The sequence below is a fragment of the Xiphophorus couchianus genome, chromosome 23 (assembly GCF_001444195.1).
Source record: "Xiphophorus couchianus chromosome 23, X_couchianus-1.0, whole genome shotgun sequence".
In the NCBI taxonomy this organism is placed as follows: domain Eukaryota; kingdom Metazoa; phylum Chordata; class Actinopteri; order Cyprinodontiformes; family Poeciliidae; genus Xiphophorus; species Xiphophorus couchianus.
Window position 1 is genome coordinate 29,189,342 of NC_040250.1, and position 24,661 is coordinate 29,214,002.

At 42.4% G+C, this 24,661-nt stretch overlaps 3 protein-coding genes across 5 annotated transcripts; 2 read left to right on the forward strand and 1 right to left on the reverse strand.

The window, feature by feature from the left end:
* Window positions 1–1,507: 1,507 nt before the first annotated feature.
* LOC114138925 (histone-lysine N-methyltransferase SETD7-like) lies at window positions 1,508–8,806 on the reverse strand. 2 transcript variants are annotated; one of them, XM_028008419.1, is made up of 8 exons: window positions 8,626–8,782; window positions 7,138–7,267; window positions 6,283–6,484; window positions 5,997–6,186; window positions 5,285–5,366; window positions 5,057–5,174; window positions 4,768–4,925; window positions 1,508–2,226 (listed from the first exon to the last, which is right to left on the reverse strand). In XM_028008419.1, the coding sequence occupies exons 1-8, from the start codon at window positions 8,663–8,665 to the stop codon at window positions 2,037–2,039; spliced, it is 1,110 nt and encodes a 369-aa protein (XP_027864220.1). In that variant the 5' UTR covers window positions 8,666–8,782; the 3' UTR covers window positions 1,508–2,036. The 2 variants fall into 2 exon arrangements, with proteins under 2 accessions (XP_027864220.1, XP_027864221.1); XM_028008420.1 differs by lacking the exons at window positions 1,508–2,226; window positions 4,768–4,925; window positions 5,057–5,174; window positions 5,285–5,366 and having other exon boundaries at window positions 6,004–6,203; window positions 8,626–8,806.
* Window positions 8,807–8,861: 55 nt separating this feature from the next.
* On the forward strand, window positions 8,862–12,189 carry LOC114138930 (microsomal glutathione S-transferase 2-like). 2 transcript variants are annotated; one of them, XR_003594348.1, is made up of 5 exons: window positions 8,863–9,174; window positions 10,531–10,630; window positions 11,295–11,447; window positions 11,537–11,781; window positions 11,825–12,189. XR_003594348.1 is itself a non-coding variant. In XM_028008428.1 (4 exons), the coding sequence occupies exons 1-4, from the start codon at window positions 9,114–9,116 to the stop codon at window positions 11,643–11,645; spliced, it is 423 nt and encodes a 140-aa protein (XP_027864229.1). In that variant the 5' UTR covers window positions 8,862–9,113; the 3' UTR covers window positions 11,646–12,189. The 2 variants fall into 2 exon arrangements, 1 of the variants encoding a protein (XP_027864229.1); XM_028008428.1 differs by having other exon boundaries at window positions 8,862–9,174; window positions 11,537–12,189.
* A 6,296-nt stretch (window positions 12,190–18,485) lies between these two features.
* Window positions 18,486–23,960, forward strand: LOC114139661 (histone-lysine N-methyltransferase SETD7-like). The gene is made up of 7 exons (XM_028009700.1): window positions 18,486–18,527; window positions 19,150–19,449; window positions 19,546–19,735; window positions 20,366–20,447; window positions 20,558–20,675; window positions 20,807–20,964; window positions 23,517–23,960. Exons 1-7 carry the CDS (start codon window positions 18,486–18,488, stop codon window positions 23,707–23,709), a joined length of 1,083 nt encoding a protein of 360 aa, XP_027865501.1. The 3' UTR covers window positions 23,710–23,960.
* Window positions 23,961–24,661: the final 701 nt, after the last annotated feature.

Here is a 24,661-nt window from a genome sequence, read left to right on the forward strand (position 1 = left end):
CGGGGGGGGCGAATGAAAGTCTGCTCACGGCCTCAGCCAATCTTTGGCCGACCCTGTCAACAGTCATTATTCTTCTCCAAGAGGATCCACACCATATTTTAGAAAGCGGTCTCCTATATGAGCCTGTAACACACCAATAACACTCCGTAGGTATCCTGATACCTGGATGCCCACCGAGCAGAGCCTTCCAGGTGATACTGACCAGTCCTCCCCACACCGGCGTCCTGCTGGTGCTCAGCGGGGTGTTCTTGCGGAAAGCAGCGTCCATTAAGCCGCAGACGACACAGAGACCCGCACAGGCTATCTGGAGGATGCCTAGGATGAGCACACTCCTCTGGTTGAATATGAAGTACCGGTACCGGTCCATGTTCAGACGGAAATCCCTCCCGCTCTGCTTCTGTTTCGGTTTGAAGAAGTTCTGAGGGAAACGTGTGAGCGAGGCTGATGCTAAGCGCCGTTTGGTTGGGTTTATGACTCAGAAACATTAACACTAATAACTATTGACTGGAGAAAAAAAATAACTTTCTTGTAAAAAAGTCCCATTGACAGGTTCGTCACCACAGCGGCAGTATTCCGGAGAAGTTTCGGTGTCAGTTTGGAGGCAGGAAGTTTGTTTATCCATTAACCTGGCTGAACCGGGCGCAGGTGGAGGGGGAAGCGTGGGATGTTTCTGCCCAGAGTTTGGACTCTCAGGCTCTCACACCCCGCCCACATCACATTTTAGCCATTCGTTCCTGGTACAGAAATCACAGGTGCCTTGTAGCGGGGTTTTTTTAAGACCTTGCTTTGGCTGTTCATAAAATTTCAAAGACTATTTTTAGGAAATATATCCAATTTTTGAAAAGTCAATATTCTCTGTGTTTTTAGGACTGGCTGAGAGTAGATTTGTTCAAACTGTTCTTGGAAAATGTTGCAAATTAATTTCTTTTTTATTCCAGTAAACAACTGTCTATAATATCTATCTGTATTTCTTTGTATCTTCGTGTAAGAAGTGCACAAATATAGCTGCACACAACATGTGCAGCAGATGGGAACAAAGCTGGTATCTGAAAGTTCATGATTTGGAAACGGCTTAAAATGGATACCGAGACAAATCTGGCCAACATCAAACAAAGATATTTTCCAACATAATTTAAGATTTCTGAAACTTTAATTTTACTTCTGAAAAAACTTTGTAACCCTTTATAACCGTATGCACTTGAGCTTAAGATCACAAACTGATGGCTATAAATTCTCCAGAATTTTCTTCTAGTGAGCAGAACTGAGGGATCTATAACTAGCAAACCATCTAGAATCTGGAAGCAGCAAAGCAACCAAACCACTATGCTGCCACCACCACCATATGTTCTTTTCCTGAAATATTTTGGCTTAAGTCTCGAAGTTCATTTCGCTTTTAGTCTGAAGAATCATAGAACAGCAGGCTAAAAATAAGAGGAACTTTAAGACTTTGTCACATATAGGCACAATGAGTTTCAGTGAAAGAAAAGAAAATTGAAAAAAATAAGCATTGGAATGGATTTGGTTTGGTTTATTTTGGGGCGTTTCATTATTTGGGGTGTACAGATTTTGAAAGCTCCATTCTTTCCTGTGTAGCAGAAAGTCCACTCATTTTTTCAGAGTCCTTCACAAACACAATTCATGTAACTTGTAATAAATACAATGATCTCTAGCATGTTTCACCTGTCAGGTCAACAGACATGTTAAGGCAATGGAAGTCTGGGCAGAAGGTCAGATCTACTGTACAGCTCTTACAGTAAACACCTAAACAGAGTACTATCGTGTAAACTGACCTAATGAAAACAATGGGTTTCCATGACGTCTAGAAGCACCAGTGATGAACATGTGAATCTTAAAACATGAGATGAAGCAGCACTTCCAGTCAGAACAACGACCTCTAAGACCACTTGGTTTCTTGCATAGTTCTTGTGTCACTCTGGTCAAAGCAGTTTGGAAGGTCGGCAGCTGCAGCAGTGTTCCAGGAGTTTTATGAAGTGGCAGCACAAATTTGGGGAGTTTGGGGGTCTTCCTCTGGGTTTTCAGTGGCTCACAGGAGCTGCCTGTCTTTGGAAAACCTCGAGCTCACGTTTGTACCAATCAGGAGCCTCCGGGCCGTTTTTCCCCAATGACTCGTGATCGTAACCGTAGGCGACCGTGAGCTCTTCGTCTTTCTGCACAGCTCTCAGTGTTCGGATGCATTTGATGGGTCCAAAACGAGGGTGGACAAACCTGAGCAGAGAGACAGACGTACATACAAAACACAAACTGAAAAGGCAAAAAGATCAACGCACTGGAACAATGGACATTTCCTGGTTGCTATAGATAACAAACCAACATTGTATCCGACATGGATTGCACTTTATAGCAGTTCTATTCCTAGAGAAATGTTGACTGTGGTCTGATCTGGTGTTTGGGTTCTAGACCTCTAAACAGTGTCTCAGTCTGGGCCAGTAGGACACAATCATGGGGAGGACAGCTGACTGTCCAGACTGTCCAGAAGACAGTCATGGACAGGGAGGGGAAGACAACAGTCATTCCTGAAGGAGCTGCTTGTCCTGAGAGTTTTGTATGTAAACACAGACAAAAAGTTTTTTTTGTTGTTTTTTTTACCATATTCCAATTGTTTGACTCATGAAACAGAAAACCTCCTTACATGTGTGATGTGCAGTCACAGCTCCACAGCACAATTTCAATTTAAACTGAATATATATATATATATATATATATATATATATATATATATATATAAAAATTCACCATTTTATAAGATCCTGTGGGACTTCCAGATCCAGACAGACAAAATGGTAATGGTGAACCAACCAGACATTGTCGTAGTGGATAAACAACAGAGGAAAGCCGTTGTGGTAGATGTAGCAATACCAAGCGACTGCAACATCAGGAAAAAGGAGCACGAGAAACTAGAGAAATACCAGGGTCTCAGGGAGGAACTGGAGAGGGCCTGGAAGGTGAAGACCACAGTGGTGCCTGTGGTCATCGGGGCCCTCGGGGCAGTCACCCCCAAACTGGACCAATGGCTACAACAGATCCCAGGAACAACATCAGACATCTCAGTCCAGAAATGTGCAGTTCTTGGCACAGCCAAGATACTGCGCAGAACCCTCAAGCTCCCAGGCCTCTGGTAGAGGACCCGAGCTCAGAGGATAAGAACCACCTGTGGTGGGTGAGAAGGGAATTTTTTTTATTTTTATTTATACAGTACAGACCAACAGTTTGGACACACCTTCTAATTCAATGGGTTTTCTTTATTTTCATGACTATTTATAAGGCAAGAAATCCCACTTATTAACCTGACAGGACACACCTATGAAGTGAAAACCATTTCAGGTGACGACCTCTTGAAGCTCATCAAGAAAATGCAGAGTGTGTGTAAAGCAGTAATCACAGCAAAAGGTTGCTACTTTGAAGAAACTAGAATATAAGGGGTATTTTTAGTTGTTTTACACTTTTTTGTTTAGTGCATATTTCCACATGTGTTATTCATAGTTTTGATGCCTTCAGTGTGAATCTACAATGTCAATAGTCATGAAAATAAAGGAAACTCATTGAATTAAAAGGTGTGTCCAAACTTTTGGTCTGTACTGTATATATATATATATATATATATTTAAATATATATCGTTCGGTGTAAACGACGCCTGCTCTGCAGCTTCAATCGACTCCGTGCAGTACTTTTAGTTTCTATTGGGAGAAATCTATTCCTTATCTGTGGGACCACTGTTACTGGTGCTAAACTAATCTCAACAGTATCATCTGTGACTGTAGTGCTGTTGATTTGGAAGATGTTTTTAATCAACTGAAAAACTCAGAACTCCAGAAGAACCTCATAATAGTGTATTTCACAAATATGTGGGTTTTTTTAGATCATTGTTTTTTTGTTTTATAGATATATATATGTATATGTTGTCCAGCCATATAGTAACATTTTACAGCACAAAGCTATTAAAATGATATATGCATCAAATATGCCTTGGAAAAAAATTTGACTTTGTAATTTAACACCTTAAAATTATGCCACTGTCTCTTTAAGAAAGCCCTGGTCTTTCCAACACTCTCCTTCAGGAAGTCAAGCCTTCACTAGCTCTGCACTGAGAAGTAGCTCGTATAATGAAATCATCAGATGTGCCGTTCCACCAGGTGCATGCTAATAGTTCTGGGCTAGTCTGAAGGAGCTGAATGGGGGAGTTATGGGGAAGATCAGTAGCTTAAAAAACTTCAGCTCTGAGGAGGAGCTGCGTCTCAAAGGCGCTGCTAGATTCAACCAGGCATTTTGCACACCCGAATGGTTGCCATGGAGATGAAAAGATTTCTCAGACATGCATGAAAGACAGACGCATGTCTGTATGTTTTTGATGAGGCGATAAAATTATAACATGACATAAAGCTAAAAAAAGAGTTGATTTTACATAACGCTGCCCCTTTAAATAGCTTCCAGCATCTTTGTGTTTCCTGTGACTTCATTTTAAACATCCAACTGAAACTGAAAATGGCTTCTCTCAGTCATAACTTCTACGTTGTTGTACGATGTGCTAGCTCCTACGTATGGTGTATTTACTGGTTAGAAGATTATTGGATTTTTTGTTGGATTGGTTGATGACCAATCCACGTTGACCAAGCAAAAAAAAACAAAAAAAACAACAACATCCGATTCTGAATGACTTGAAGGATGCATTGCATGTAGCTGAGTGCCTATCTGATTATGGACCCATATTTTAAAAGTCGACGCTCCTCCTTCCCGTCGTTTCTACTTACGGCTCGTATTGGCAGTTGGGAGTGAAGGAGTGGTTGCCCTTGTGACCCAGAGAGGCGCAGTACCTCTCCGTCTGGTCGAACGGCTGTGGGACGTCGATCACAGTGTCGTCGTCAAGTGAGATGGTGTTTCCATTCAGAGCCCAGTCCCGACTGTCCACCTGACAAAGCAACATCAGTCATTTAGGAATCGTTTTTAATCAATAAATCAAATTTGCTACGTTTTATGTCAATTTCCCCTCATTACGTGATTCCAACGTATCTTCGTTTCCATAGAAGCAGCGCGCCATACCTCAGAATGCGTGATCCGGACTCCGTTATAAAAAGCCATGACGGTACCCGGCTCAGCAGCTGCCTTGGCAAAAAGTCCCTGACCGGCTCCTTTAATCAGAGACTCTGCCACCAACACCCTGACAGAGAGGGAACACACAAGGTTCCAAATGGTTCTGGTTCTGTTCCGGCTTGTTGGAACAACCGTCGTCATTCCACAGTGTGACATCATCACACGGAGCGGCCCTACCGTTGGCTCTCGTACGGGTCCGGCAGCAGAGCGTGGGTGGCGATGCAGGTGGAGGTGGACTTGTCATAGGAGTAGACAGGACCTGCAGGTCACATGAAGTCATCATGTCACCTGTTCAATCACACCAACATGTCTCTACAGCACTTCCTGTTTGAGTCCAGCTAACAGCATATACACTTTTTCCACATAAATTATTTGTAGAAAACACTAACAAACACTATAGAAATTAAATAAAGCATTACAGAAGAGACATTTTACAAATAAATATGTAAAAAACAAGCCATTCAGAACCACTGAGTAATATTTCACAGAACCAGGTCTGGCTGCAGTTACAGCTGGCAGTCTTTTCCTCTGCCAGCTTTCTACATCTAGAGCAGGGGTCTCAAACTCCAGTCCTCGAGGGCCGCAGTCCTGCAACTTTTAGATGTGCCTCTGCTGCACCACACCTGAACAGAATAATTAGGTCATTAAGGCTCTGGACAACTGATCTACATAAGGAGGAGGTCATTAAGCCATTTCATTCCAGTGTTTTGTACCTGTGGCACATCTAAAAACTGCAGGACTGCGGCCCTCGAGGCCTGGAGTTTGAGACCCCTGATCTAGAGACTGAAAGTTTTGAAAAATAACTCAAGCTCAGTTAAATTAGAGAACATAGTTCTCTATCTATGGCATGTTTTCATTGCGAGTGAGTGAAGATGAGATGAAATCTTACTGTTTGGAGCGATCTGGAAGCGTGGCCTTCCGGTCTGGTTGGAGGTCAGTGTGGCGAGGCGAGCCTCGGTGATCTCTCCGCCCACAAAGCTTCCATAGAGAGCCGTGCAGCCATCTGGGTAGATGTAGGCTGTGGAGCTGCCAGTCATCTCCCCGTCCTCATTGACCTGCCCAAACACGCTGCCCCCGTCCTAACCACAGCACACACCAACACACGCACACACACACATATGAAATGGCTGCTGTCCTTCAGAATAAAGAACCATTAGTGCACTCAGCTCACTCACAGGATAGTAGATCCAGCACTCCCCACAGCGGATGTTGCCTTTGTACTGACCCTTAAAGACTAGGCGGCCATCTGCATCCAGCTCCTGAGCTGGCCCGTTGAGTTCACCGTCGACATACGTCCCATGGAGGACACTGCCGTCCTCGTGTGTGTACAGCCCCTGGCCCTGCAGACCATCGTCAACGTAGAAACCTTCCAAGGTGCTGCGGACACAAAACAGACAGCTGCCGTGTGTAGGACAAGGAACACATCTAAAAGTTGCAGGTGTCCGGCCCTCGAGGAGAGGAGTTAGAAACCACTGCTACAGAGGATAGAACTGGTCTTTCTGTGTTCAAGTTATTCTGTCTTCAGGACAAAGCCATTTAAGCAGTTCCTGTTGGCACCAACTAGTGCTGGACCATACGACCTAAAATTGACAGTTTGGAATAATTTCTACTTATTCGAGATTGGGACTCGGGGACCACAAGTCCAGAAGGGAACCCCAGAAATCTGTCTCCTCCAACTCATTCTGGGGGAACCCAAGGTCTTAGACTTGATAGTCCAGTTTTCACAGTTGAAAACTGGACTATCAAATTTTCAGACTTGATAGTCCTGTGCCCTGCGCTATAGTTAATTTGCTACTTTCGGAATGGTCACCGGTCCACTTGAATTGACCTGCACAAGAGTTCACTTGAAACAAACAGAATATCGGTTTTTAGAAGGAACAGAGTTTGCATCAGAGTTGGATTGTGCATTCACACTTCCTCAAGTGAACCAGACTTTCTGGGCAAACGGACTGGGGTTTGATTAAAACGGACTAAACAGGGCTGGTGTTAATGCGCCCTTAGTGAACCTCCATGATACAGTGAGTCACTACCTTCCATCAAAGAAGAAGAACTTCCCCTTCCCATTCTTCTCTCCGTGGGTGAAATGTCCTTCGAAGCGATCACTGGAGGAATAGGTGACTGTGCAGACACCATGGGGCTGGCCATCTTCATCCAACGGGCCTACACATAAACACAAACAGGTTCTGGCTGATCGGGCTCAACTGTTTGTGATCTACACACACATAAACCCACATTTGAACACATGATAGATAATTATCAACTGAATGTTGTTGCATTGTTATGGCATTGCTGCACATATAGCCATGTTGTTTTTAATAAATTATTTTTAGTTTTTAATAACGATTGAAAAACGAAGTAGGCTGCACAGTGGCGCAGTTGGTAGCACTGTTGCCTTGCAGCAAGAAGGTCCTGGGTTCGATTCCCGGCTGGGGTCTTTCTGCATGGGGTCAGTTTGCATGTTCTCCCTGTGCATGCGTGGGTTCTCTCCGGGTACTCCGGCTTCCTCCCACAGTCCAAAAACATGACTGTCAGGTTAATTTGTCTCTTTAAATTCTCCCTAGGTGTGTGTGTGCATGGTTGTTTGTCCTGTATGTTTCTGTGTTGACCTGCGACAGACTGGCGACCTGTCCAGGGTGTACATCGCCTCTCGCCTGGAACGTAGCTGGAGATAGACACCAGCAACCCTCCCGACTCCTTTAGGGACAAAGGGTGAACAGAAAATGGATGGATGGATGGATGAAAAACGAAGTAGCATTCATGATTTAAAAAAAAAAGTTTGATTAAAATATTTTGCTAAAAAAAGGTACCAGAATTTTTTTTTTGTGCATTTTTTTCACAACTTCCATCCAGCCCATCTAGCGCCCTCTGGTGCCTCCACTTTGAAAAACACTGTCCAACATCACAGGTTTTCATAATGTATTGCTATGCAGTTTTTTGTTAATGATCTGAGAAATTTCCCTTAACATTGAGTGATTCCATTGATTTTCTGTACTTATATATATATATATATATATATATTTCTTTTTTTTTTTTTTTTTTTTTTTTTTTTTTTTGTGGCGTTTTTTCTACATTCCATGTTCTGATCCTACCGCTGCTGTAGTTTTACTGGCTTACTACTCACTCAACCCCAGCAGCTGGAGCTTCTATAAACTCATAGTCAACTTTCTGTCAACTCTTAAAGAAACAAACTATCCAACCTTTCCTGACTGACTCCTGTTCAACAGACACACCAGCTGTTGAAAGCACCGGTGCGTTCAGCGGTGAGGAATCGAACATACTGCATCGTGTTAAACGTCCGCCGGCTGCGGAGCTCTGACGGCCCCCACGCCGCTTTCAGCTGCCTCTCGCGCGGATCGCTGTCACAACTCCAGCCCCTGGCGCTCCCCGCTACCGAGCGGGCCCAGAGTCAGACCGCCTCACGGAGGCTCGGGTCTGACACGTTTAGCAGTTAAAGCGGGATCAAAGCCCTCCTTCATCGCATTCCCCCCGTGAACAGCGTGCGCTGCAGCGGTACAAACCTTCCACCACCTCCTCCACGCTTTCATCGTCGCTGTCCATGCCGCCGCGGGAGGAAGCCGGCTGATCACGGCACGCAATCCCAACCCTGCGCTGTCACCCGTGGGCTGCCGTGGGGCGTGGTAACACACGCCACCTATTAGACACTCTGAACCGGTTAACGGTTGACTTGAACTCGTTTAAAAAAAATAAAAATCTTCATTAGAGGAATCCTGACAGCGTTGCCAGAAAGGTTCCTGCAGACATATCAAACAGGTAGCAATGAAAGAAAGAAACGATATAAAACTCACACCAGGCTTCACTGAGAAAACATTCTCACATTTTTTTCTTCATAGGGCGCGAACAAAATTATGTAATTGAGAATCCAGTCCGTATTTTACAGAGGCAGGGCAGAGCTTAACTGTACGGACATGTTTGGACAGACAGTGGGATGGCTTTAAGTCTTTTCCCAGGTAGTTCCTCCTAATACTTGAGTAAAGTTCAGACTGCAATGGCAACAGATTCCCCTCTTCTCCTGGCTGCGGTGACCCTTCTATCTGCCTTCCAGATGGGTAAATATTAACTGATATTAAATGAAAAATCTTTATACAAGTACTAGTGTAACCATAACACTACTTTTGCCTCAGTTTTATGTGTTTGCAGTTAGAACTGTATAGAGTTTTACCCCGTGTTCCTGGTGTCAGTGTGGACCTGTGGGGTGAATGACCCCAGTCATGACTTATTGCCAGATTACGGTTCCCACCGGCATGCTTTGGATTTTGTAATATTAATGTTAGATGCACTCTTCCTACTTCTGTGTTTTGAAAAATAAAACTGCTTTCACCACGACTTACTATAGTTGATGCCAGGAGCGGCCAGATTGGACCATGAAGTGTAGTTGGAGCTGCTCCAACTATCCCCAAATTCGACTTTGGAGGATGTTGCAGTTAATTTTTCCAACTGGGAAGTCAGAATTTCCCAGTTCTGAATACGACTGGAACGCATCATTAATCCAATTGTTTTCAAAGTGCCTGCACTCTGAATGGTCATTTAATCTGACTTTTACGTCATTGCTATGCGACATGCGTCATAATTCTGCACCAAAAGAAGCCCGATGAGGTTGGAGTCGCAAACTGTTCACACACAAGTCTGATTGCAGTTGTAGTGGTATCAGGACCACGCAAAAAAAAATTAATAAAAATAAATTAATCAGATTTCCTCTGATTATTTTACAGGTCATTGCTTTCTAAAACGGTGATTCATTCAAAACGCATCATTGACTGACCGTATAATTAGCTGATTATTTCATGGTGATCTTTTCATCCCTGCATTTACTTCTTATGGCTCTTGTCCACCCATTTCAACTTAGTTTAAAGATTTTTCACTACCAACAGAATGCTTGTTTTTGGAACGTAAATCACAGGGTTTAATTTTTGCCAATGGGACGTTAGAAGTGGCGATAATGTACCAAAATGCTGCCAGCCAACCGCCATTGAAGAAGAAACTAAACGTAAACTAAAGACAATTTAAATGCTGCACAGTAAAGTTATTACCGGACCACCAAGGTCCTCACAGGCTGGAATGGTTCAAACTGGAGAACAATGGAGGTCGTTCAGCCGACTGGATGCCATTAACAGAAAGTGACCGCCGAACAATAGGATGGAGAGCCGGTTGTTTACTAGCATGTCTGACGCCCACATAATGATGATGATAACACCACTGTGCTTTATTGTTTTAGCCAGCCAATAATTAGGGACAAAGAGGTTCCTTACTATCTCTACATTTTGTCATGATTGGCAGGATTCCAACATTTGAAAAGTAAAATTTCATAAAATATGTAACCATGAGGCGCTCTAAATGCCTGCAAATGTTTTGCTTTTTGAATTATTAACAAAAGGTTGCTTCCTACCATCACTGTGTTCACTCAGGGTACCTGGCCCGCAGAGTTGGATGGTCTAGAATGGCTCACAAGATCCTCCCTCCTGTAGTCTCTGGTCCTCCAGAGTTTGAACGAACGTTTCGTGCGCAGTAAGTCAGCTGCCTGTACAGATTAAAATTTAATGTGCTAGCTTTGGAAAATAAGGAAGAGACTTACCAAATTACGGTGACTTTGAGCAGAAAGTGCATCACTTTTAAATTCTGTTGACCTTTTTTGTGTTTTGTGAGTGTTTATGGTTGTGGGGTGTCATCATTTTCCAGAAACCTTTCCGTTTTGGCTCCATGTTTGCTTAATAACCCAGTCCTCGAGTGCCACTGCCCTCCAACTCTGATTCATCCAAAAGTTGAATTTAGATGATGTTGTCCTGGAAACAGGTTTTCCAGAACAACCTCAAACTTCATCTTTGTACAGTTACCTCCTGAGCACCGGTCATGCTTAGAACCTTTTAGACAGAAACTGTTAGCTTCTGGCGTTGGCAATAATAACAACCTCAAAAGAGTGTGCAACCATCATCTGTTTCCATCAAACTGGTCTCACATGCTGAGAAGACTGAAACGGAGAGAAGCTCTGTTTGGAGAGTGTCCAGGCTGGCTAATTGGTGCCACATTTGAGAAATTTCATAAGGATTTTAGTTGATGGATCACCTCAAAGAAGTACAATGGGGAAAACAAGTATTTGATACACCGCAGCTCTAATGTCACCTCTAATGAGCGAACCTGCAGACGTTCCTACATCGGTTTTGTGTGTTTGCAGTCAGAACTGTGTGGAGTTCTACCCCCTGTTCTTGGTGAGTCTGTGGACCTGTGGGATGTTCTTCAGCGAGGTGCTAGCTGCAGCAACAGGTTTGGTCTACATGGCGGCCAGGCAGCTCTACTTCAACGGCTACACCCAGTCCACCAAGAAAAGGTTACCCGCCCTCATCGTCTGTCCTAAGAACAAAGCATGTACAGATGTCAGGAGAGCATTGTGCTCAGTGAGCGGTGTCTGCTCTGCAGGTTACCTGGCTTTTACCTGACCCTGGCTGCACTTCTCACCCTGTCCGTTCTGGCTGTGGTCGGAATAACGCGCGGACTCCTGGACAAGTACTTTTACACCCCTATCTAAAGATTTACATCTGTTTCATGTGAAGAAGAAAAGGATTGCAAATATTGTTTTTTTAATCACATAGCAATCCTGTGTTCTCCAAGTGAATAATCTGTAGACAGAAGCTGTTCTGGTTCATCTGAGTAATTATCAGTAATTGTCTAAAAGTGGTTTCTGACCAGTTTTCGCTGCTGCTGGGTTCTGAATGAGGGCAGACCGGTTGCAGTTTTCTGGCCGATTGTTGATCTATAGAAAGTCTGCCATGCCGATTCTGATTTTGGCCAGTGCCAAATTATTTGTTTTGTCTGAAATGTTGCTAAATATAACAAAAAGTCGCTGAAGTGGTAACAGTGGAGTGACTATTGTTGACTGGGAATGTGCAGACATGATCTGGTGGATGGATGCATCACTCAAACCTTTCAGATTAGTGAATAAGATTGGCTTCACATTTAAGTATCGGCCAATCACAATCCTCCAAAATTAGGTTTAATAGAGTGTAACTGACAAATTCGTATTAAAGTCAACTTTGTCAAAACCAATAAAGTTTTTTTTCCCCCTCATCCAAGTGTGTCTTCTCATTTGAATTTTAATTATTGCTGTTAAAACATGATTCATATGCCTGGCAATTTTTGAATTCCTTTCATTCAGTGAAGAAGTCTCTTTAATTCTGACTGGAAATGAGACAGTCTTCTGTTAAAAGGTAACACAGTGTAAACAGATTGTAAGTTTAGAAAATAAAGTCTTTATTTAAATTTTCTTATCATGCATTAATACTAGTGGTGGGACTTTGCTAGAATTTTTTGTTGAGTTAATTGCAGGGTATGTAATTAATTGGGTTTTAAAAGAAAACTACATGTTGACAAAATAAGTAACATTTTCAATTAAAAAATCCATTTTGGAGTTTTTGAGCTCAACAACAAGAGTATTTATTGTATTTGTTCTGTTATTCAACCATCAGATTGGTGCAAAGTGCTATTATACCCATTCAGTCTGTGCTGCTGCAACACACACACAAAGATTCTTTTGTGTTTGTGTGTGTGTGTGTGTGTGTGTGTGTGTGTGTGTGTGTGTGTTCACAAAGTGAAATGTACCACCATTTCACTTCATGGTGCTGCATCGCCCTCCAGCGGCTACGTTGTGTATAACTTGTCTAAATCAAACAGATGGTGTCAAACATCAGCTAAGCTTTGTCTCACTTTTTTTTTTGGTCTTTCGATGTACACAGTATCCATCCTAACTGAAATTGTTCAGCTTATAACTTTCACTCACATTTGTATTGAATTGGAAAGAGTGATATGTGTTTATACATATATATATATATATATATATATATATATATATATATATTGAATTGGAAAGAGTTATATGTATATATGTCTACATATATATGTATAATGATGACATTAAAAGTGTCATTATTATGATACTATTAATGTCATAATAAAAAGTCTGAGGCCAGGGTCAAAGAAATCTGCCTGGAGGCCTTCACAATCAGTTCTGCGGGGCCTGTAGAATAAAATAAATGTCGATCAAACTGTTGCTTCAACCAATTAGATTTTGAGTTGGCGGAAATGTCAGCGTATTCACATGCTCTGATTGGATAGTCAAAGCGCGTACTAGCCAGAGCTAGCAAACTGCATCTGCTGCGCAAGCAAAGATATTGTTGTGTTGATTTAATAGCTGTTTTGTCAACCCACAATGGTGAAGGAGGAGAAGAAATGGATTTGGTTGGAGATTTACTGTCAAAGCCATTTTCAAGACGGACTTTTCAAGAAAAGCTGGACATTGTTAAACAAGGTCGGGTAACTCCGAAGCTAGCAAGCCTGTCACAACCGGGAAAAGGATTTGTCCGCCACTTTCAGTCTACTAACTAAAACTTATGCCAGAAATAGGACCGGGCAGACTCGACTTTCAGCATTAGCTTCGATGGCGATAGAAAAGGACTTCTTCATGGAAGTGAAACGCAAGGATAATCTGCACAACAGAGTAATTGACATCTTGAGGAAAGAAAGGAGGATGGATTTTGTGTACAAATAATCAGGATTTTTGGTGAGTAAAATGTTGCTATATTCCTAAATAATATTGCAATTTTATCAGGTTATTTTTGATGCTTTTTTTATGTGTGTCGCAGCTGTACCTGCAGTAGAAGTTTTATAGCCATGAAATAGTTATTGAGGATTGGATTGATTCAGACGGAGCACTACTGTCGGCCTGGGTGTGAAATGCACGGCCCGCCACTGCTATCTATCTATCTGTCTGTCTGTCTATTTGTCTATCCATCTATTTGTCTATCCATCTATCTGTCGTTTTTGTAGGAAAACTGGAGCACCCAGAGAAAACCTTTTGTTTAAAGCAAGATTATTTGATTTTACTAAGAGAGCAAATTACAATGTCTGTCTGTGACTTGTGTTTTTAGAGAAACTGGAGCACCCAGAGAAAACTTATATTTGAAGTAGGATTACTTAATTTTACTAATAAAGACAATTATCTATCTATCTATCTATCTATCTATCTATCTATCTATCTATCGGTCTATCGGTCTGTCTATCGTTTTTGTAGGAAAATTGGAGCACCCAGAGAAAACCTTTTGTTAAAATGACTAACAATAACTTAAACGTACTAATACCGTGTATGCTACCTTCAAAGATAAGGCCTCATATGTCTGATGTAGCTAACAATCTTACAAAGATGTTATGTAAACGAAAAGTGATAGCCGCTGTTTTCACAGACAGGCAGAAGACAAAAGGAAAGACTGGTTTGAAGAGCCATCCATCCATCCATCCATCCATCCATTGTCTTCTGCTTGTCGGGTCGTGGGGACGGAAGCCTAAGTATGGAGGCCCAGACTTCCCTCTCCTCAGCTCCAGGGGAATCCCCTCGCATTCCTTGGCCAGCTGAGAAACAATTATTCATTTTGTATGGGAATGGATGGGAGTTTTACAATGTCATTCTCAGTCTCTTGGCAATCCTCAGGGAGGTGTATAGAGCTGGAGTCCAGTGAGGGAAGTCTGACAGGCGTGGTACTGCTAACCTTCTGACGACTCGGTGAAGATCTGCAAGCATTGCTGGTTTTTCCCGCACAGGACTTGGAGCTGCTTCTCCCTGGTCTTGCTGCTGGCAGAGTCCCCTGAACAGGCTGTTTGCATTTCTGATGGCTGATTTTTCTACTTTCACCTCCACACACTCTGTCCAGCTCAATTAAGGACAGCATGTCTCTCCTCTCAGCCTCACGAAGTTCCTTTTTTTCCTGCTGTTTGCGTCGTATCTGGGAACCCCACGAATCAATCAGACAAATGTTAGCTGCAGCTTTTTTCTCCTTCTCCAGTTTTTCAAGTTTCTGCTCTGCAGCTTCCCGATGTTTAAAGTCTTCCATTAACTTTTCCTCCATAGAAGTCCTTTTCATATCTTCTTTTTTCTTTATAAGTGAAAGTTGGTCGTACACGATTTTTTTACGTATTTCAAGACTTGTGTTGTTATCAGCAATGTCACAGTGACTGTCACGATCTAGAACGACCGATTGATGATGAACAGCTCTTTCTGGCTCAGTAACGTTGTTCTGTGTCTTCAGGTTCTGCTGAGCCACCTTCTTCTGTCTACTTTCCTCACCTCGATATCCAGGAAGAATCCCTTGCCTTTCAGCCCTGTCCATTTCCCTCTTCTTTTTCTCTTTGCGTTTATGTCTGGCAGCCAATTCATCAGCCAGAGGGTTTTGCTTTGGAGTTTTCTGTTGCTGCTGTATTTTATGTGACAATGTGGCAGTCTCATCCTCGTAAAACATGTCACAATGCTTTTCCTGTAAAAGAACATCACATTTCTTCAGTACGTCCTCTAAACTGTAATCACTAGATTTCTTTTTTTCTTTGGTACGCAGAGTCTCATTCTGTCTCAAAAATTTCCGGCATTGCTCTTTCTTCCGTCTCCTCGTCTCAATTTCCTCAGTTTGATGGAGTCTATCTGACTCAATCATGGCAGCCCTGTATTGCCTTTCAAGTTTAGCTTGTTTCTCCTCCTTCTGTTGTTTATATAGAATTTGAGCATCCCAGGTATCAGTCAGAGACCGTTTTATTTCATCTTTCTGCTTCCTTTCGCTTTCCTCTTGCAACTTCTGGAGTAACTGCTGATTGGCCCTCTCTGCACAACGCTTATTCTCCAGAAGAATGTATTTGGCAGCTTCTTTCCTCTTTATTTCGTCTAGATTGTCGTAAACAATCTTCTTACAATCTTGTTGAGAAAGAACCTTTTCAGGAAGCCTCATCTCACGCTGGTGTTGAAACACAGATATAGAAGGAAAGTCTTCCTTTGTCTCCCGCATAGCCATTTCTTTAGAAAAAATGTTCTCATCTAAAGTGTCTTTTGCAACTTCTTTTTTCTTCAGGTCCTGTATGATGGGTTTCTGTTCTTTTTTACATGACAAAGGCTTCTTAAACTGTTTGTCATGTTTGTCTTTCCCAGTAACCTCATTGCAATTAGCTGTGGACACAGCTCTTTGTCTCATTTTTCGTTCATGTTCTGCATTTTTTGTATATATCGTCCAGTATGAAACAACGGTGTTTGAAGATTCTTCCTGCTCTCGAAGTCGCAAAGTTTGGTACAGTTCTTCATTTGGTTGTATCTTCTTTGTCCTTACCATAGGAATAATAATCTTGGGTAAACGAGGGGAGTCCATCTTCTGTTTCTGTCTCACGGTGCAACGAGAACAATTCACTATAAATCCGCTGGGTTCTGCAGGTCTGGCTCTAGAACACAAGTGACAAACTATTTAAGAGGTTTCAGAGCTGATGTCATAGACCTATGACACAAAGCATCTGATCCTAATGACATCATCAGTTAGGTAGAAGTGTAACATTAGTTGCTATTGCTATGGTAACCAGGAAAAGCTCTGAAGTGATTCACACCTTCTAGTAAAGGAGATGTTTCAAACCATTAAAACATTTCCAAATAAATTCATTCATATTAAGACAAATGAAACTTTTCCCAACAATTTAGACTAGTTTCCGCCAATGTGGCTGTAATTTAAATAGGCTTAACAATGCAAAACACAATCACCTGGTTTCCCATTAAATCTGCTCAACAGTGTTTTCCTCATCAAAAGACATTTTTGATGAGGAAAAGTGTTGGATGAACTCAGGTTAAACTGTCTCTCATTTAGACATCTTTAGCACTTTGTTCCTTTATCTCATTTTATTTTGTATGACACATGACTTCCAGTTTTTGATTTGATGTTATTTTATTTTTATTTTGCTCTATATATGTTGTAGAATGGCAGCTTAATGGCAGAAAGGAACAGAAGATTAGCGGCCCTATTGACAGAGGCACAAGGTATGTTTCTTTTGTAAATGAGGATGGTTCTAATTTTTTAATCGATTGAAATTGTGAATTTGTTGTATATAAACACTAGGGCATAGTTTTGAATTAGAGTTGATATTTTTAGAGGTGAACATTATTTTTAGTTGAAACGTTCTGGTTGTAAGAGTGTGTTTTTGTAGCTTACACTGTCCTTTTTGTGTGTGTTTGTGTTTGTGCATACAGCTATTACAGTGAAACTCAGGGTTTACTTCCAATAAACAATCCTTCATTTGGGGTTGGGGGTGTTGCACACTTTTTTTTATGTTTGATCCTATTAGGCGTGTGCTGCTGTTCATGCCTGTATATATGTGTGGCCGCGCGAGAGGCAGCTGAAAGCGGCGTGGGGGCCGTCAGAGCTCCGCAGCCGGCGGACGTTTAACACAGTGCAGTATGTTCGATTCCTCACCGCTGAACGCACCGGTGCTTTCAACAGCTGGTGTGTCTGTTGAACAGGAGTCAGTCAGGAAAGGTTGGATAGTTTGTTTCTTTAAGAGTTGACAGAAAGTTGACTATGAGTTTATAGAAGCTCCAGCTGCTGGGGTTGAGTGAGTAGTAAGCCAGTAAAACTACAGCAGCGGTAGGATCAGAACATGGAATGTAGAAAAAACGCCACAAAAAAAAAAAAAAAAAAAAAAATAATATATATATATATATATATATACAAGTACAGAAAATCAGTGGAATCACTCAATGTTAAGGGAAATTTCTCAGATCATTAACAAAAAACTGCATAGCAATACATTATGAAAACCTGTGATGTTGGACAGTGTTTTTCAAAGTGGAGGCACCAGAGGGCGCTAGATGGGCTGGATGGAAGTTGTGAAAAAAATGCAAAAAAAAAAAAAAATTCTGGTACCTTTTTTTAGCAAAATATTTTAATCAAACTTTTTTTTTTTAAATCATGAATGCTACTTCGTTTTTCATCCATCCATCCATCCATTTTCTGTTCACCCTTTGTCCCTAAAGGAGTCGGGAGGGTTGCTGGTGTCTATCTCCAGCTACGTTCCAGGCGAGAGGCGGTGTACACCCTGGACAGGTCGCCAGTCTGTCGCAGGTCAACACAGAAACATACAGGACAAACAACCATGCACACACACACCTAGGGAGAATTTAAAGAGACCAATTAACCTGACAGTCATGTTTTTGGACTGTGGGAGGAAGCCGGAGTACCCGGAGAGAACCCACGCATGCACAGGGAGAACATGCAAACTGACCCCATGCAGAAAGACCCCAGCCGGGAATCGAACCCAGGACCTTCTTGCTGCAAGGCAACAGTGCTACCAACTGCGCCACTGTGCAGCCTACTTCGTTTTTCAATCGTTATTAAAAACTAAAAATAATTTATTAAAAACAACATGGCTATATGTGCAGCAATGCCATAACAATGCAACAACATTCAGTTGATAATTATCTATCATGTGTTCAAATGTGGGTTTATGTGTGTGTAGATCACAAACAGTTGAGCCCGATCAGCCAGAACCTGTTTGTGTTTATGTGTAGGCCCGTTGGATGAAGATGGCCAGCCCCATGGTGTCTGCACAGTCACTTATTCCTCCAGTGATCGCTTCGAAGGACATTTCACCCACGGAGAGAAGAAGGGGAAGTTCTTCTTCTTTGATAGAAGGTAGTGACTCACTGTATCAGGGAGGTTCACTAAGGGCGCATTAACACCAGCCCTGTTTAGTCCGCTTTAATCAAACCCCAGTCCGTTTGCCCAGAAAGTCTGGTTCACTTGAGGAAGTGTGAATGCACAATCCAACTCTGATGCAAACTCTGTTCCTTCTAAAAACCGATATTCTGTTTGTTTCAAGTGAACTCTTGTGCAGGTCAATTCAAGTGGACCGGTGACCATTCCGAAAGTAGCAAATTAACTATAGCGCAGGGCACAGGACTATCAAGTCTGAAAATTTGATAGTCCAGTTTTCAACTGTGAAAACTGGACTATCAAGTCTAAGACCTTGGGTTCCCCCAGAATGAGTTGGAGGAGACAGATTTGTGGGGTTCCCTTCTGGACTTGTGGTCCCCGAGTCCCAGTCTCGAATAAGTAGAAATTATTCCAAACTGTCAATTTTAGGTCGTATGGTCCAGCACTAGTTGGTGCCAACAGGAACTGCTTAAATGGCTTTGTCCTGAAGACAGAATAACTTGAACACAGAAAGACCAGTTCTATCCTCTGTAGCAGTGGTTTCTAACTCCTCTCCTCGAGGGCCGGACACCTGCAACTTTTAGATGTGTTCCTTGTCCTACACACGGCAGCTGTCTGTTTTGTGTCCGCAGCACCTTGGAAGGTTTCTACGTTGACGATGGTCTGCAGGGCCAGGGGCTGTACACACACGAGGACGGCAGTGTCCTCCATGGGACGTATGTCGACGGTGAACTCAACGGGCCAGCTCAGAAGCTGGACGCAGATGGCCGCCTAGTCTTTAAGGGTCAGTACAAAGGCAACATCCGCTGTGGGGAGTGCTGGATCTACTATACTGTGAGTGAGCTGAGTGCACTAATGGTTCTTTATTCTGAAGGACAGCAGCCATTTCATATGTGTGTGTGTGCGTGTGTTGGTGTGTGCTGTGGTTAGGACGGGGGCAGCGTGTTTGGGCAGGTCAATGAGGACGGGGAGATGACTGGCAGCTCCACAGCCTACATCTACCCAGATGGCTGCACGGCTCTCTATGGAAGCTTTGTGGGCGGAGAGATCACCGAGGCTCGCCTTGCCACACTGACCTCCAACCAGACCGGAAGGCCACGCTTCCAGATCGCTCCAAACAGTAAGATTTCATCTCATCTTCACTCACTCGCAATGAAAACATGCCATAGATAGAGAACTATGTTCTCTAATTTAACTGAGCTTGAGTTATTTTTCAAAACTTTCAGTCTCTAGATCAGGGGTCTCAAACTCCAGGCCTCGAGGGCCGCAGTCCTGCAGTTTTTAGATGTGCCACAGGTACAAAACACTGGAATGAAATGGCTTAATGACCTCCTCCTTGTGTAGATCAGTTGTCCAGAGCCTTAATGACCTAATTATTCTGTTCAGGTGTGGTGCAGCAGAGGCACATCTAAAAGTTGCAGGACTGCGGCCCTCGAGGACTGGAGTTTGAGACCCCTGCTCTAGATGTAGAAAGCTGGCAGAGGAAAAGACTGCCAGCTGTAACTGCAGCCAGACCTGGTTCTGTGAAATATTACTCAGTGGTTCTGAATGGCTTGTTTTTTACATATTTATTTGTAAAATGTCTCTTCTGTAATGCTTTATTTAATTTCTATAGTGTTTGTTAGTGTTTTCTACAAATAATTTATGTGGAAAAAGTGTATATGCTGTTAGCTGGACTCAAACAGGAAGTGCTGTAGAGACATGTTGGTGTGATTGAACAGGTGACATGATGACTTCATGTGACCTGCAGGTCCTGTCTACTCCTATGACAAGTCCACCTCCACCTGCATCGCCACCCACGCTCTGCTGCCGGACCCGTACGAGAGCCAACGGTAGGGCCGCTCCGTGTGATGATGTCACACTGTGGAATGACGACGGTTGTTCCAACAAGCCGGAACAGAACCAGAACCATTTGGAACCTTGTGTGTTCCCTCTCTGTCAGGGTGTTGGTGGCAGAATCTCTGATTAAAGGAGCCGGTCAGGGACTTTTTGCCAAGGCAGCTGCTGAGCCGGGTACCGTCATGGCTTTTTATAACGGAGTCCGGATCACGCATTCTGATGTATGGCGCGCTGCTTCTATGGAAACGAAGATACGTTGGAATCACGTAATGAGGGGAAATTGACATAAAACGTAGCAAATTTGATTTATTGATTAAAAACGATTCCTAAATGACTGATGTTGCTTTGTCAGGTGGACAGTCGGGACTGGGTTCTGAATGGAAACACCATCTCACTTGACGACGACACTGTGATCGACGTCCCACAGCCGTTCGACCAGACGGAGAGGTACTGCGCCTCTCTGGGTCACAAGGGCAACCACTCCTTCACTCCCAACTGCCAATACGAGCCGTAAGTAGAAACGACAGGAAGGAGGAGCGTCGACTTTTAAAATATGGGTCCATAATCAGATAGGCACTCAGCTACATGCAATGCATCCTTCAAGTCATTCAGAATCGGATGTTGTTGTTTTTTTGTCTGTTGTTGTTTTTTTGTTTTTTTTTTGCTTGGTCAACGTGGATTGGTCATCAACCAATCCAACAAAAAATCCAATAATCTTCTAACCAGTAAATACACCATACGTAGGAGCTAGCACATCGTACAACAACGTAGAAGTTATGACTGAGAGAATCCGTTTTCAGTTTCAGTTGGATGTTTAAAATGAAGTCACAGGAAACACAAAGATGCTAGAAGCTATTTAAAGGGGCAGCGTTATGTAAAATCAACTCTTTTTTTAGCTTTATGTCACGTTATAATTTTATCGCCTCATCAAAAACATACAGACATGCGTCTGTCTTTCATGCATGTCTGAGAAATCTTTTCATCTCCATGGCAACCATTCGGGTGTGCAAAATGCCTGGTTGAATCTAGCAGCGCCTTTGAGACGCAGCTCCTCCTCAGAGCTGAAGTTTTTTAAGCTACTGATCTTCCCCATAACTCCCCCATTCAGCTCCTTCAGACTAGCCCAGAACTATTAGCATGCACCTGGTGGAACGGCACATCTGATGATTTCATTATACGAGCTACTTCTCAGTGCAGAGCTAGTGAAGGCTTGACTTCCTGAAGGAGAGTGTTGGAAAGACCAGGGCTTTCTTAAAGAGACAGTGGCATAATTTTAAGGTGTTAAATTACAAAGTCAAATTTTTTTTCAAGTCATATTTGATGCGTATAGCATTTTAATAGCGTTGTGCTGTAAAATGTTATTATACGGCTGGACAACATATATATATCTATAAAACAAAAAAACAACGATCTAAAAAAAAACCACGTATTTGTGAAATACACTATTATGAGGTTCTTCTGGAGTTCTGAGTTTTTCAGTTGATTAAAAACATCTTCCAAATCAACAGCACTACAGTCACAGATGATACTGATGAGATTAGTTTAGCACCAGTAACAGTGGTCCCACAGATAAGGAATAGATTTCTCCCAATAGAAACTAAAAGTACTGCACGGAGTCGATTGAAGCTGCAGAGCAGGCGTCGTTTACACCGAACGATATATATTTAAATATATATATATATATATATATATATATATATATATATATATATATATATATATATATACAGTACAGACCAAAAGTTTGGACACACCTTTTAATTCAATGAGTTTCCTTTATTTTCATGACTATTGACATTGTAGATTCACACTGAAGGCATCAAAACTATGAATAACACATGTGGAAATATGCACTAAACAAAAAAGTGTAAAACAACTGAAAATACCCCTTATATTCTAGATTCTTCAAAGTAGCAACCTTTTGCTGTGATTACTGCTTTGCACACACTCTGCATTTTCTTGATGAGCTTCAAGAGGTCGTCACCTGAAATGGTTTTCACTTCATAGGTGTGTCCTGTCAGGTTAATAAGTGGGATTTCTTGCCTTATAAATAGTCATGAAAATAAAGAAAACCCATTGAATTAGAAGGTGTGTCCAAACTGTTGGTCTGTACTGTATAAATAAAATAAAAAAATTCCCTTCTCACCCACCGCGGGTGGTTCTTATCCTCTGAGCTCGGGTCCTCTACCAGAGGCCTGGGAGCTTGAGGGTTCTGCGCAGTATCTTGGCTGTGCCAAGGACTGCACATTTCTGGACTGAGATGTCTGATGTTGTTTCTGGGATCTGTTGTAGCCATTGGTCCAGTTTGGGGGTGACTGCCCCGAGGGCCCCGATGACCACAGGCACCACTGTGGTCTTCACCTTCCAGGCCCTCTCCAGTTCCTCCCTGAGGCCCTGGTATTTCTCTAGTTTCTCGTGCTCCTTTTTCCTGATGTTGCAGTCGCTTGGTATTGCTACATCTACCACAACGGCTTTCCTCTGTTGTTTATCCACTACGACAATGTCTGGTTGGTTCACCATTACCATTTTGTCTGTCTGGATCTGGAAGTCCCACAGGATCTTATAAAATGGTGAATTTTTATATATATATTCTGTTTAAATTGAAATTGTGCTGTGGAGCTGTGACTGCACATCACACATGTAAGGAGGTTTTCTGTTTCATGAGTCAAACAATTGGAATATGGTAAAAAAAAACAAAAAAAAAAACTTTTTGTCTGTGTTTACATACAAAACTCTCAGGACAAGCAGCTCCTTCAGGAATGACTGTTGTCTTGCCCTCCCTGTCCATGACTGTCTTCTGGACATGTCCGCTCAGCTGTCCTCCCCATGATTGTGTCCTACTGGCCCAGACTGAGACACTGTTTAGAGGTCTAGAACCCAAACACCAGATCAGACCACAGTCAACATTTCTCTAGGAATAGAACTGCTATAAAGTGCAATCCATGTCGGATACAATGTTGGTTTGTTATCTATAGCAACCAGGAAATGTCCATTGTTCCAGTGCGTTGATCTTTTTGCCTTTTCAGTTTGTGTTTTGTATGTACGTCTGTCTCTCTGCTCAGGTTTGTCCACCCTCGTTTTGGACCCATCAAATGCATCCGAACACTGAGAGCTGTGCAGAAAGACGAAGAGCTCACGGTCGCCTACGGTTACGATCACGAGTCATTGGGGAAAAACGGCCCGGAGGCTCCTGATTGGTACAAACGTGAGCTTGAGGTTTTCCAACAAAGACAGGCAGCTCCTGTGAGCCACTGAAAACCCAGAGGAAGACCCCCAAACTCCCCAAATTTGTGCTGCCACTTCATAAAACTCCTGGAACACTGCTGCAGCTGCCGACCTTCCAAACTGCTTTGACCAGAGTGACACAAGAACTATGCAAGAAACCAAGTGGTCTTAGAGGTCGTTGTTCTGACTGGAAGTGCTGCTTCATCTCATGTTTTAAGATTCACATGTTCATCACTGGTGCTTCTAGACGTCATGGAAACCCATTGTTTTCATTAGGTCAGTTTACACGATAGGACTCTGTTTAGGTGTTTACTGTAAGAGCTGTACAGTAGATCTGACCTGCCCAGACTTCCATTGCCTTAACATGTCTGTTGACCTGACATGTGAAACATGCTAGAGATCATTGTATTTATCACAAGTTACATGAATTGTGTTTGTGAAGGACTCTGAAAAAATGAGTGGACTTTCTGCTACACAGGAAAGAATGGAGCTTTCAAAATCTGTACACCCCAAATAATGAAACGCCCCAAAATAAACCAAACCAAATCCATTCCAATGCTTCTTTTTTCAATTTTCTTTTCTTTCACTGAAACTCATTGTGCCTATATGTAACAAAGTCTTAAAGTTCCTCTTATTTTTAGCCTGCTGTTCTATGATTCTTCAGACTAAAAGCGAAATGAACTTCGAGACTTAAGCCAAAGTATTTCAGGAAAAGAACATATGGTGGTGGTGGCAGCATAGTGGTTTGGTTGCTTTGCTGCTTCCAGATTCTAGATGGTTTGCTAGTTATAGATCCCTCAGTTCTGCTCACTAGAAGAAAATTCTGGAGAATTTATAGCCATCAGTTTGTGATCTTAAGCTCAAGTGCATACGGTTATAAAGGGTTACAAAGTTTTTTCAGAAGTAAAATTAAAGTTTCAGAAATCTTAAATTATGTTGGAAAATATCTTTGTTTGATGTTGGCCAGATTTGTCTCGGTATC